The 11,752-nt window shown below is 55.9% G+C and overlaps 2 protein-coding genes across 6 annotated transcripts; one reads left to right on the top strand and one right to left on the bottom strand.

The window, feature by feature from the left end:
• The first annotated feature begins 531 nt into the window (after positions 1-531).
• RNASEH2C (ribonuclease H2 subunit C) lies at positions 532-1,786 on the top strand. The gene is made up of 4 exons (XM_039244845.1): positions 532-761; positions 950-1,143; positions 1,223-1,342; positions 1,654-1,786. The coding sequence occupies exons 1-4, from the start codon at positions 590-592 to the stop codon at positions 1,678-1,680; spliced, it is 513 nt and encodes a 170-aa protein (XP_039100776.1). The 5' UTR covers positions 532-589; the 3' UTR covers positions 1,681-1,786.
• Positions 1,787-1,858: 72 nt separating this feature from the next.
• Positions 1,859-9,053, bottom strand: KAT5 (lysine acetyltransferase 5). 5 transcript variants are annotated; one of them, XM_039244841.1, is made up of 14 exons: positions 8,923-9,053; positions 8,757-8,823; positions 8,370-8,438; positions 8,142-8,278; positions 7,685-7,867; positions 7,521-7,595; positions 7,338-7,412; positions 6,754-7,002; positions 6,584-6,673; positions 5,109-5,249; positions 4,938-5,031; positions 2,707-2,866; positions 2,502-2,583; positions 1,859-2,413 (listed from the first exon to the last, which is right to left on the bottom strand). In XM_039244841.1, the coding sequence occupies exons 1-14, from the start codon at positions 8,932-8,934 to the stop codon at positions 2,279-2,281; spliced, it is 1,569 nt and encodes a 522-aa protein (XP_039100772.1). In that variant the 5' UTR covers positions 8,935-9,053; the 3' UTR covers positions 1,859-2,278. The 5 variants fall into 5 exon arrangements, with proteins under 5 accessions (XP_039100772.1, XP_039100773.1, XP_039100775.1 ...); XM_039244842.1 differs by having other exon boundaries at positions 7,685-7,840; positions 8,923-9,039; XM_039244844.1 differs by lacking the exon at positions 7,685-7,867 and having other exon boundaries at positions 8,923-9,026.
• Positions 9,054-11,752: the final 2,699 nt, after the last annotated feature.

Below are 11,752 nucleotides of genomic sequence, written 5' to 3'. Positions count from 1 at the left end.
CTCGGTGTCTGGAGGTGTATTTCACTTTCTCAAATCTATAAATTAACTGCAGTTTTAACCTCAATTACCGGTTTCGCATATGCTCGTGTTACGAAATAACTTGACAAAACATATCTAAGTTGGGCATCTGAACAAATAAACATTACGGAAGATTTAAGGAACTAAAAAAATAAATATTATTGCGAAAACAAAAAAAGATATAAGAAGAAAAGGTGGATAAATCTACAAAAAAAACACGTCACAGTCGGTAAAACTAACCACAAACTCAGATAAAATATTTTCAACACATTTGAAAAAGGGCTGATGCCCCCAGTAAAACAAACAGCTCTTCTTACCAATAACATAAAAAGAATACTTTTCGAAATAGTTTTAACTTTTTTGCAACAATAATGTACCACTGAAAAACATTTTCAAGAAAAAAAGGCTGGGACTTGAACACAGAGGCAGGGCTTCCGGAGGCGCCTCAAGGAAGAAGGACTACGCCTCCCAGGAGGCTCTGCGCCGATCGTCTCTGACCTCCCGACAGGCTCCGCGTGCTTTACGCGCCAGCTTTGGCCTTAGCCAGCGAGCGACGGAACCGCGGCGGAGGATGGAGAGCAGCGAAGAGGCGGCCGTCGAGAAATGCCGAATCCACTTGCGCCCGGGCACGCTGCGCGATGCACCTCCCGCCACGTTGCACCTTCTGCCCTGCGAGGTTCTGGTTAACCGGCCCGCCCCCGTGGAGTGCTTCTTCACCCCAGCCATCCGCCAGAGGCCCGACGGTGAGCACTCACGGCCGGACTACAGCTCCCGGCAGCCCTCGCGCCCGCGCCCCTCTCTCCACAGCGAGGAGCGGCGCAAGGGCCCTTGGGGATCGTGGTCCACCGGAGATGGCGGGAGGGCTCCGGGGGGCTACCCCGCGAGGCCCGAATCAGGCCCTCACCGAGGGTCTGCGCCTGCCTCCTTACAGGACTGGAAGTGTCGTTTCGGGGCCGCAGGCTCCGCGGCGAGGAGGTGGTGGTGCCGCCCGGCCTCGTGGGATACGTGATGGAGGAAAAGGGAGAGGTGTTGGTGGGGAAGGACCCCTCGGTGGGTTCGTCGAATGACGATGAGCCAGAGCAGCAGGAGCTGGTGGAACCCCCAGAGGCGCTGGAGCGGGACTTTGTGAGCGCGATGGGGGTAGGGCTGGAGGGGGTGCGGGCGGGAGTGGTGTCCCCAACGTTTAGCCGAGCTCCTTCCGCAGGACCGCTTTTTTGGAGCCACCGGTAGTTTCAGTCGCTTCACGCTTTGGGGCCTGGAGACCATCCCCGGTCCGGATGCCAGAGTGCGTGGGGCCCTGGCCTGGCCCCGTCTCGCTGCAGCGGTGAGTAGACGGATGAGCCCTCACTCTTACAGGCCCCATCCTTTCCTCTCCGACTCCAAGGTTAGTCCCTGGGTTATCCAGACTCTTGCCCCTGAGTGACTTTGGGGCTTCCGGGCTGGGGAGCACGATGGGCCAGACGGAGCCTGGGTCTGCGTGGACAAGGAGACCGATCCGGGGCAGCGTGGCATCCCCATCTCACCTCTGAGCTGCCTAGAAGGGGCTGTCCTTCTGAGTAGTAGGGCCCCTCCCAGGGCAGGGGGACCGCCCACTCTGTGTCAAAAATCCAATAGTAGAGGGGACTCCTGTTGCAGATTCACGCACAGGTGCCTGAGGACTGAGACCTGGAGCCTGAAACTGAAAGCTGCCGGTCCCTTCACCCCAGTAAACCAGCTCTTCACACTGGAGCCGCTGACTCCATCACCCCAAATAAACAAGCTCTTCACAGCTTCTGTGAGTTTGTGGGCACCTTGGAGCCCCTAAGCTGGCACTTTCTCCCACAACAAACTTTCATGGCTCTGGCTTATAGAAACAATTTATTGCCAACAGGCGGTGAGGGCAAGAGAGGCCAGAATTTTGCAGCCAGAACCCACCCACCCCAACTCCTACTTTACAAAAGAAATTTTTACAGTCACTAGTCCCCTGTACAGAGTGCACCCCTCCCCCCCACGTCACTGTACACAGCTGCCTGGCTCCCTTCGGTCCCTGGTTCACAGCAGGCCCAGGCCCGCAGCCAGCTGACCTTGGAGTTGACCTGAGCCCTGAGCTCGCCTTGGTGCTGGGCTCCAGCGGGCCCAGGCCCTACGAGGCCTGTCCTCTCCTTATGGAGCTGTCCTCAGCCCCACCTCCCCTGGTGTGCCTCTTGGGGGCCCTGGGAAGGCTGGGACGTGCTGTCAGCCCCGCTTCGGTCTTGTTGCCACTGCTGTGGACAGTGTCTGGTCACCACTTTCCCCTCTTGCTCCAGTCCTTGGGAGTGAAGTGCAGACACTTGGAGTCGATCCGAAGAAGACGCTTGAGCATAGCTCGTTCGTGCCCATCAACGATGTCCTCCGACAGTGTGAGGATGTACTGGCCCTGGGGGGGGTAGATGGGGGCGGTCAGCCCGTGTAGGGCATGCACTCTGCAGCCCTGCACACACTTGTCTCCCCCTGCCCGCCCCTACCTTGTAGTAATTGATGAGGTTGAGGTACTGTAGAGTGGAGATGACATCCTCTTTCTTGATGCTGGTGATTTCACTGATCTCGCTGTGGGAGGGCAATGATCAGGTCCTAAGGGGGCCTTCATCTCTGCCCCCAGCCCCCCAGGAATCCCAGGAGTGAGGACAGGACAGGCCATGCACCCCCAGGGGTAGGTAGGGCCAGGCTCACTTGATGGTGATCTGCGGCCTCTCCCCACTCTCTGACTTCAGCCCCATCAGGATCTCCAGGATGGTCTGGGACCAGTAGCTCCGGTAGGATAGGAGGCCAAGGTCTGAGAGGGGCTTCTCAGGGGTCCCTGTTTTCCCTTCCACTTTGGAGAGTTCATAGCCTACAGCAACAGAGCGGGAAAGGGTGGGTAAGCGATCACAGCTTTGTGCAACCAAGTGTTTCAGAGCGTGGGTCATGGAAGTAAACTGGCTGGGTCCCATCTTGGCCCTGTCGTGTGGTCGTTCCATGACCTCGCATATGGGGCTTGGCCGCTGTGCCTCAGTTTCCCTGTAAAGAACTAATGAGCATCACTCTTCCACCTCTGCTAAGTCAACCTTGGAGGGATACTTGGGAGCCAGTGAAGGCTTATAGGCAGGGCTGGGGGCAGGGAATGCAGAGAAAATGGCTTATGAAAAGAAAGTGCCTCTATTTTCATCATTCCAGGCTCTCTCTGCTGGGGTCTGTGAGGCACCAAGGCAGAGCCCACCTTTGAACCAGGCTGGCCCAGCTAGGTGTGGCAGGACGCAAGGAGAGTGCCACCTGCGTGGCTCGGCTGGTTGAACGTCTTGACTTTGCCTTGGGTCATGATCTCGTGGTGTGCCAGTTTGAGCCCCGTATCGAGCACTCTCCTGTCAGCACGGAGCCTCCTTTGGATCCTCCCTCCCCCTCTCTGCCCCTCTCCAGTGTGTGGGAGCTCACAGTTCTCTCTCAAAATCAAACATTAGAAAAAAGAGGGAAGGTAAAGCAGGGACAGAGGTACCAATGCACCAGGTCAGGAGGTCATTCTTCAGCAGGTAACTGACCTCTCCAGGGTCTCCTCCCTCTGACTGCTCTGTCCTCCTCCATCTTGCTGACTACTGGGCACTGGCACAGTTCCCCCCCTGAACCCCTCAGGTGCTGCAAAAACCCTCTGTGGCTTCTGGTCTCTGGGCAGAGCCTTCATTTCTCCTGTAGGGCCTGGGGCGTCTCCATTACTTGTAGAAGCCCTTCTTCGCCCTCAGTCATCACTGCGTTGGGCCACGGCCTTTCCGCCCTGCTCCTCCCCCCCGTATCTGCCCATCTTCCCCTCTTGTCCAATCTCCCGTGACTTCCAGCAGCAGCCTGGGGGGAAGGGGGCTGGAGGGGCTGGTGCTTTAGAGAAAGGCAGCCTAGAAGAGGACAGGGGCGCACCTGGGTGCCTGCTCCGCTCTGCCGGGCCCACCAGTGCACGTGGGGCCCTGACACATCAACTGGAGGCCACACTCCCCTCCTCGGCTGCAGGGAACTTCCCCCCCCCCCCCCCCCTCCTTGAACTTCTACCAGCCCTCAGGAACTACCTGGAATGGAAGCTTCTGGTGCACCTGTCTGGGCAGGACTGAGCACATCTTGCTGACCTTGCCCACATCCTGTCTCCACTGAGGTCTGAGCTCCAAGGCTTAGATTCATTTTCTCTAAGCACCTGCCTGCTCTGCCAGGCTGAGGGCCTCCTAGGGACGTGCCACCATCCTGGAACCACTCTAATAAAATTCCTCACCTGGACCACGACCTGGATTAAGTCAAGCCTCTGTGTCTTCACCAAACAGCTAACGCCCCCTCCCGTCCCCCAGGTCAGAGCTGGTTATCCCAAGGATTCAGTGAGTGGGGAGCTGAACGGAGTGGAGAGAAAATGCTGGGAAGCAGAAAGGGCCCTGCAGTTGGAGGAGTAGGGAAGAGTCCCTTCTGAGCTTTAAAGAGACTGATTTGCCTGAATCCAAGAAGCTGAGACCAAATCCACGTGAGGATTTGCGGAGTTAACATCGTTTCGAGCATCCACTGTCTGCAAGGCTCAGGCAACGACCAGGGAAATGGCAGCTCTGGTTCTCACCTAGGAACGTGTATGATGGCCCACAACCCGCAGATGAGCCACAGCGGCTCACATGGCCTCTGCCCGTGGCCCTCGGCAGGAGCAGAAGAGTCAGATTTGGGAAAAGCTGGGTGGCGCTCAGAACCGTAGCCGAAGAAGGGTGAGGGGCTGAGACCCTAACAAACGAGCAGGGCAGTCACCCTGAGAACGGAGAGGACGTCGGAAGACTCCCGTCTGCATCTCTGGCCAGCTGCCCTGGTGACGGGGCAGCAGGGCTGACAGAGCCAGCCTGGCATGTCTGGGAGGCAGGCACACGGGGGGCGCTGGGCCTGCCAAGTACCCACCGCCGGCCCCCGGCACAAGTACTCACTGAACTCAATCAGCAGCTTGCCGTAGCCCCGGCGCTGGTAGGGAGGAAGGGTCAGGATGCAGGCCACGTTGTAGTCTTCCGTGGACTCCTTCTCCTAGAAAGGAGGGGTGGCTGAGTGAGGAGGCGGGCACGGCTCAGGGCAGGGCTGAGGTGATCCAGAGCAGCGCTCACCTTGGAGAAGTAGCCCACGATGTGGAAGCCCTTACAGTCATACTCTGTCATGACGTAGAACAGGAAGGGGTCTGTGTCGTAGTACAGCGTCTTGTGGTCGAGGAAGCACTTGGCCAAGAGACACAGGTTCTGGGAATAACTCTGCAAAGGAAAAGGCCCGTCAGCACCCTGGGTCCCTGTGTTAAATGTGGTCATTTAGCTGCTGCACCCGAGGCTGACAGGCGATGAACCTTCCTCCCTGGGGCCTGATCCATTCAACCAGTCGGGCTGTCCCCGCCGCTCAGGCAGAGAGACTCCTCAGTGCCGAGCCTGTGTACCTGCCCTGTGATGGCGGCAGACCCCCTGCCTTGCTGGTGGGCTGGGCGGGTTTACCCCTGTCCCCACACCTCCGCCCGAGTCTCGCCTGGGGGGCTTCCACTGTCCTCTGCTCTAGTCAACACAGTCAACAAACTGCAGCGCATCTCCAGGACAGACTCCCATGGCTTAGGAGGGCACCTCACCCAGGCGCCAGTCCTGGGAATCTACCTCTCAAAACCACAACACTGTCTGGCCCACAGTCACACCTACTGGAGACTGACTTCCTCCTACGACGGAGATTAGGTGCTCAGAAGCCGAAAGGAAACAGCCTTCGGGGTGCTGCCCACCAAAATGATTAATCTTGCTGCTTTACCTCTGCATACATTTTTCTCCCACATACCAGACATAGCTTTTCAACCACCTGCCGGGCGCTGCCACCGTGATGCCTAAATCTACACTTAACCACAAGGAACGGTGGTGAAAACAGCGTCTTTCCCGCAAGCTTCCCCAGCACCCAAGCCAGAGCTCTCCCTCACTGTTCAAGATGCCCTCAGTGCCCTCTATGCCCCGGGAATGACCTCATGGTCCTAACGGTCCCTCCAGATTACTCCTTCCTTCCTCCCCACAGCCACAGAGCAAGGCAGGTTTGAAGATCCAAACCTGCAGTGACCCCTATTCGTCCCCCAACTGACCCCACCCTCACCACCTGAGCTCCGCCTCTTCTAACAATCTTGCCTCATCCTCTCTGCTTTTCAGCCCTTGATCTTGAGCCCTCACACCACCTGTCCATCCAGGCCTACCCTTCAGGACCCTGCTGCTTGCGAATCCCTTACCCACCTTATCCTTGCATCAAGGATCAAAGACGGCTTCCTACGTGAAGCTTTGCGGGTCATCTCTGGGTCCTGAAAACCCATGTTTTGTTTCATGACACTTATCCCTGGGATCTCAGTGGATGTTGGCAAATCTCGTTTCCACAGACTGTGAACGCTCAGAGATGCTGTCGAAATACTGGTCCTCTTTATACCTCCCCACACCTGCCCTACAGCGGGAACCCCATAAAACCAGGATGAACTATTCTGACCAGACCGCTCATGTCTTCCTGAGCAGGAGGAGGCTGCTCGTTTAACTTCCCCCCACACCACACGTGCCAGTGACTGCCCCCTGCCCGAGCCACAGACCTTGTTCTTACGTCCATCGATCTCGAAGAAGGAGATGGTGCCCTTGCGGTAAATCTCGTTGCCCGGAGGATGTCGCAGGTCACACTTGGTCTGAGGAAGAGAGGAGGGTCAGAGGCAGGGGCGGGGGGGGGGGGTGCAGTAGGAAGGCAGCCTCCTGGGACCCCTCGTACCAAGTGACGCTGCAGACACTTCAGGCTACGGCCGTACTTGAGGCAGAACTCGCAGAGGTAGAGGACGGGCAACGTGGTCAACTCCTGCGGGTACGGGGAGAAGTACCACGGCTTCAGGCGGTGCCGGCCCAGCTCGATGCACTCAATGTTCTTCATCCGGGTGACGATGTCGTCGTGGCTCCGGTCGGACACCAAGCTGCCAGTCATGCGTGGAGCCGACGGGATCCCATCTGAGCTATCCTGGGAGTCCTGCCCAGGGCCAGCGGGGACACCAGGTTACAGGAGGCGGCGCACAGAACCCTTCCAGAGCTTTCCTTGTTCGAGCCTAACAACAACCCTACGGGGTGGGGCGGTACCGTATCCCCCTTTCCAGGAAAAGAAAAGGAAACTAGAAAGCTTTCAGCTGCAGTTGGAAAGCATCACCCCATGACTGAGCTCTGCCTGGCTCCTCACCCCACCAGGATCCTGCCCTGCCTACCGCGTCTTATTTATTTTCAAACCAATCCCTGAACTCTCCACCTTGCCTATGTCCACCCCGCCCCTCCCCCGCCTTTACCCCCAGCTTCCCCCTTCCCCAGACACACCTCGTCAGTGCCCAAGCAGTTTGATTTTCGCTTCCGCCCTGGCTGAGCAGCCACTGCCCTGCGGGCTGATCCATTCTGCGGGTAGAAGTGCAGGAAGAGAAAAGGTGGCTGTGAGATGAGCCTGGAAGGGGCTGCCAGGAGGGGAGAAGAAAGGAGGAGAAAACAGGGCGGGGGGGGACTCACCTGCGGGAAAACTGAGGCTGGGGCTGTCTCGCTGGGCACCGGGGTTGCTGGTGAGACCACCTCCACCTTCCGTTTCTGCAGAGAGAAACCAAGAAAGGTGGGTCAGAAGGTAGGGAAGGCGGGACCTGAGAGGAAAGCAAGGTCCCTGGAATTGCGGAGGGTACCGTTGAGCGGTGGCTGGGCTGCAGGCAGGAGCTGGAGGAGAGCGGCTGGTCAGGCTCGCCACCGGGAATGGCCTCCCGCTCCTTGGGCAGGTTGAAGCGGAGTGTGATCTGGACCGGGATTGGCAAGGTCTTCCCGCTGGCCTGGGCGGAGGCCGGCTGTAGAGATAGGTCCAGGGTCTTCCTCTGGGGTGGGGTTGGTTGTGGGATGGGGAAGGGGAATAGGGGCCCCTCAGCGTGGAGTGATCAAACCCCACCCTCTGCCCTCTCAAGGACACAGGAACAGCTACTGGACTCTGGAAGCTACATCTGCTATGTGGCCCCCCATCCTTTGCAAGCTGAAGCCAGAGTGGAAGGGTGCGGACTCCTGCCCATCCAGGAGCCCCTGAGGCCAAGAGATGAGAAAAGTAGGAGGCAGGAAAAAAAAAAAAAAAAAAGGTGAAGCACGGGACCTACTCACCACCTCTCTCTCTGGAGAGCCGGGGCGGGACCCAGGAAGTCCGTTCTTGGTGGGGGTCTTGGCCTCTTTCTTGGGGAACTGGATCTTCTTTAGGTCCAGCCGCTCGTGGGTCACCCATTCATCCAGGCGTTTGTTGACTGTAGCAGTGGGGATGGCTCAGGAAGGAGTGCCAGAGGCTGCCTCCCAACCCCACCCTGCAGCCCTGCCTCACCCCAGCCCAGAACTCACAGTCAATATAATGGACGTAGAAAAGCTTGCGGCCACTGATGTCCTTCACGCTCAGGATCTCGGCCAGGGCTGTGGGAACAGCACAGGCAGGAGCCTTAGACAAGTCGGGCGAAAAGGATCCACCCTCCTAAGACCTGATCTCCACCCCCAGGCCGGATCCCCAGCACTTGGAAGCTTTCGCCCAAACCCCTTTTAGTCACCAAGTGCCGCCCCCTCCCCAAGCCCCGCCCTGTACATCTCGGAGCGGCTGGGAGCCACGCCCCTCCTGGTATCTGAGCCCCGCCCGCCCCAAGATTATAGAGGCCCCACCCCCTCCCGAGGGTTCGGTTGACTCCCTCCCGCCCCTCGCCCTCAGGTTCCTTAGCCCCGCCCCCCGACGTCACTCACGCCACTCATCTTCGTTGTCCTGGTTCCGCCGAAGCACGGGCAGGCGGCAGCCCTCGATTATCTCCCCCTGGGGAGACAGCGCGGCGCCAGGGTCGGCTACTGGGGGGCCTCGGGTTCTACCCACCTCCCCTGGCTCCCTCCGCCCCGCCCCGGGCACCGGACTCACCACCTCCGCCATCTTCCCTCCCTCCACTGCCACTTCCGGCCCCTCTGGGAGACGTCACTTCCGGGACCGAGCGCGCCGTAGGCCCGCGCCTCCTGAAGCCGCTTTAGAAGAAGATTTCTGAGAGACACCGCTATCCAGCTGGAAGCAGGCAGCCGTCCCGTTTGGCTGGCGGGAGAGTGGGGTGTTTTAAATTAAAGCCTCGGTTCTAGGCGAAATCCCCGAAAGGCGCGCAACGATTGGAGGAAAGCTGAGTCCGTCACGTGACGCCCACCGGGTGCGACGCCGATCACGTGGTTACGGCGCGGGTCATGTGGGACGAGGTTTGTGCTTCCAGGACGCCCGGGCTCGAGCGTCTCCTAGTGGCAGCAGGAGGCGTCGCCGGCAGCGACACAGCCCGCTGGGTCTGGGGGATTGGGAGGCTGGGTAAGTGGGAGGGACTGCGAAGGGACCTCAGTGCCAGGCCCTTTGTGGATTTCCTTAGGGATGGGGATTCAGATCTGTAGGCATGTTGTTTTGTGTGTTCGTTTTCTAATCTTAAATGTAATATATTAATTCTTCATACATTCAACAGATACTTAGTGAGCCCCCAGCATGTGTCAGGCACTACTCCAGGAGACTGTAATACACTAGCCAATATATGAGAGAAATCTGACCTCATGGAGCTTAGAGTCTTGAGAATTGGGAGGAAAAAGAGAGGTATAGATAATAAATGTATTTATTTATTTATTTTTATTTATTGCTAGGAGAGAGAGAGAGAGCGTGAGCAGGGGAGGGTGAGAGAGAGAGGGAGTCACAGACTGAAACAGGCTCCAGGCTCTGAGCTGGCAGTCAGCACAGAGCCCGATGCGGGGCTCGAACCCACGAACCGCGAGATCATGACCCAAGCGAAAGTCGGACGCTTATCCGACTAAGCCACGCAGGCGCCCCGATAATAAATGTATTTAAAATTAAATTGTTGGGGCGCCTGGAGGTCGGTTAAACGTCAGACTTTCAAGCCCTGCATCCGGCTCACTGTCGTCAGCACAGAGCCTGCTTCCGAGCCTCTGTCCCTATCTCTCTGCCCCTTCTCCGCTTGCACTCTTTCTCTTTCTCAAACAAAAACAAAAGCATTAAAACAAATTATTTCGTCTATGAAAAAATGGTACTTTTGGGGGGGAAGCCAAAAAAAAGTGCAAGTCAAAGCAGATGGATACCTATGTTGCCGTTTTAAATAGAGGATTCGAGGCAAGCCTGGCTGGAAATGTATTACTTGAGCAAAGTTTTAGACGGGTGAAGGGATGGGCCGTGCAAATATCTGGGAGGAAACTGTCCTCCCGAAACAGACCAAAATGAAGAGGATAAAAGTATAATCTCACATTATCATGAGCAAATGTCTACAGTGAACATTTTGGTTGATTGTCTTGTAGACCAGGAGGGGAGTTGGGGCGTTACAGACTGGCCTGCAGGCCACATCCAGCCCTCTGCTGGTTTCCTCCAGCCAATGGGATGGTTTTTATATTTGTTAATACCTGGGGAAATGTCAAAAGCAGGGTATTTTGTGACACGTGAAAATGATGAAGTTCAAATTTCAGGGGCGCCTGGGGGGCTCAGTCGGTTGAGCGTCCGACTTCGGCTCAGGTCATAATCTCACAGTTCATGGGTTCGAGTCCCACATCAGGCTCTGTGCTGACAACTAGCTCAGAGCCTGGAGCCTGTTTCAGATTCTGTGTCTTCCTCTCTCTCTGATCCTTCTCTGCGCGCTCTCTCTCTCTCTCTCTCAGAAATAAATAAAAACATTAAAAAAAATTTTTTTAAAGTTCAAATTTCAGCACCCATGAATATAGTCTCATTGGAACACACTCCTCATCTACATTTTATTTATGAGCCCTTTCACATTAAGACTGAATAGTTGTGCCTGAGATGTGGTCCACAAAGCCTAAAATGTTTACTCTCTGGTTCCTTACAGAAAACGTTTGCCAAGCTCTGTTTTATAGACTATCGTGCTGTCTGTTCAACACAAAGGTAGACTCTTGAGTGTGTTTACTGCACTGTTCCCACCTCACTCGCTTCACAACACAAACTGAACACTTGTCACTGAATATTCTGTAGCAGTACTTTAATGGCTGTCTAGCATTTCATTGTTTAGATGCATCTTACCTGCAATAACAATTTCCTGTTGAATATGCTGAGTTATTTCCAGTTTTCCCCTGTTACAAGCAGTGCTACAAACAACATCCTTCCTCACACCTACAACTGAACACATCTTCATCCCAACATGGTTTGCACTGAAGATATAAGTGGGGGAATGACTTTATCTGCATTTTGGAAAGATCACCCCGATGGGTGGCACTGTCTTTAGATTGAAGGAGGTAAAACTAAACAGGACCAATCAAAAGACTCAAAATTGGCCAGTCACTGAGAATAGTCAATAAATGTTTAACCAGGGGCACCTGGGTGGCTCTGTCAGTTAAGCGCCTGAGTTGATTTCGGCTCAGGTCATGATCTCACGGGCTCATGGGGCCCCAGCCCCACGTGCTGACCATGTGGAGCCTGCTTGGGATTCTCTCTCTCTCTCCCTCTCTCTCTCTGCTCCTACCCCACTTGCACGTGCATTTTCTCTCTCTAAATAAATAAGTAAATGTTAAAAAAAAAAAAAAAAAAAAAGTTGATCCAGGGCCTGCTGTGCTTCACAGCACAGTTTTAGTCCCTGCTGCCTTCTCAAGTTACCAGTGACCCCATGGTGATCCCATGGCCACTTCTTGGGCCTCTTGTCAATGGTATTTGGCACAATTGATCATTCTCTAGTCCTTGAAACACTCTTGTCCTTGTTTCCAGGATACCAGACGCTACT

This window comes from Hyaena hyaena, unplaced genomic scaffold, assembly GCF_003009895.1.
Source record: "Hyaena hyaena isolate Hyena2069 unplaced genomic scaffold, ASM300989v1 scaffold_248, whole genome shotgun sequence".
Classification (NCBI taxonomy): domain Eukaryota; kingdom Metazoa; phylum Chordata; class Mammalia; order Carnivora; family Hyaenidae; genus Hyaena; species Hyaena hyaena.
This window is presented reverse-complemented; position numbering and strand designations above follow the sequence as displayed.

Coding starts and splice junctions, on each gene's coding strand:
- RNASEH2C (XM_039244845.1), top strand. CDS start 590: ATGGAGAGCAGCGAAGAGGCGGCCGTCGAGAAATGCCGAATCCACTTG. Junction 1,144..1,222: donor AGGCGCTGGAGCGGGACTTT/GTGAGCGCGATG, acceptor CTCCTTCCGCAG/GACCGCTTTTTTGGAGCCAC. Junction 1,343..1,653: donor GGCCCCGTCTCGCTGCAGCG/GTGAGTAGACGG, acceptor CTCCTGTTGCAG/ATTCACGCACAGGTGCCTGA.
- KAT5 (XM_039244839.1), bottom strand. CDS start 8,934: ATGGCGGAGGTGGTGAGTCCGGTGCCCGGGGCGGGGCGGAGGGAGCCA. Junction 7,596..7,684: donor AGCCCAGCCACCGCTCAACG/GTACCCTCCGCA, acceptor TTCTCTCTGCAG/AAACGGAAGGTGGAGGTGGT. Junction 5,250..6,583: donor TCGATGGACGTAAGAACAAG/GTCTGTGGCTCG, acceptor TTTCCTTTGCAG/AGTTATTCCCAGAACCTGTG.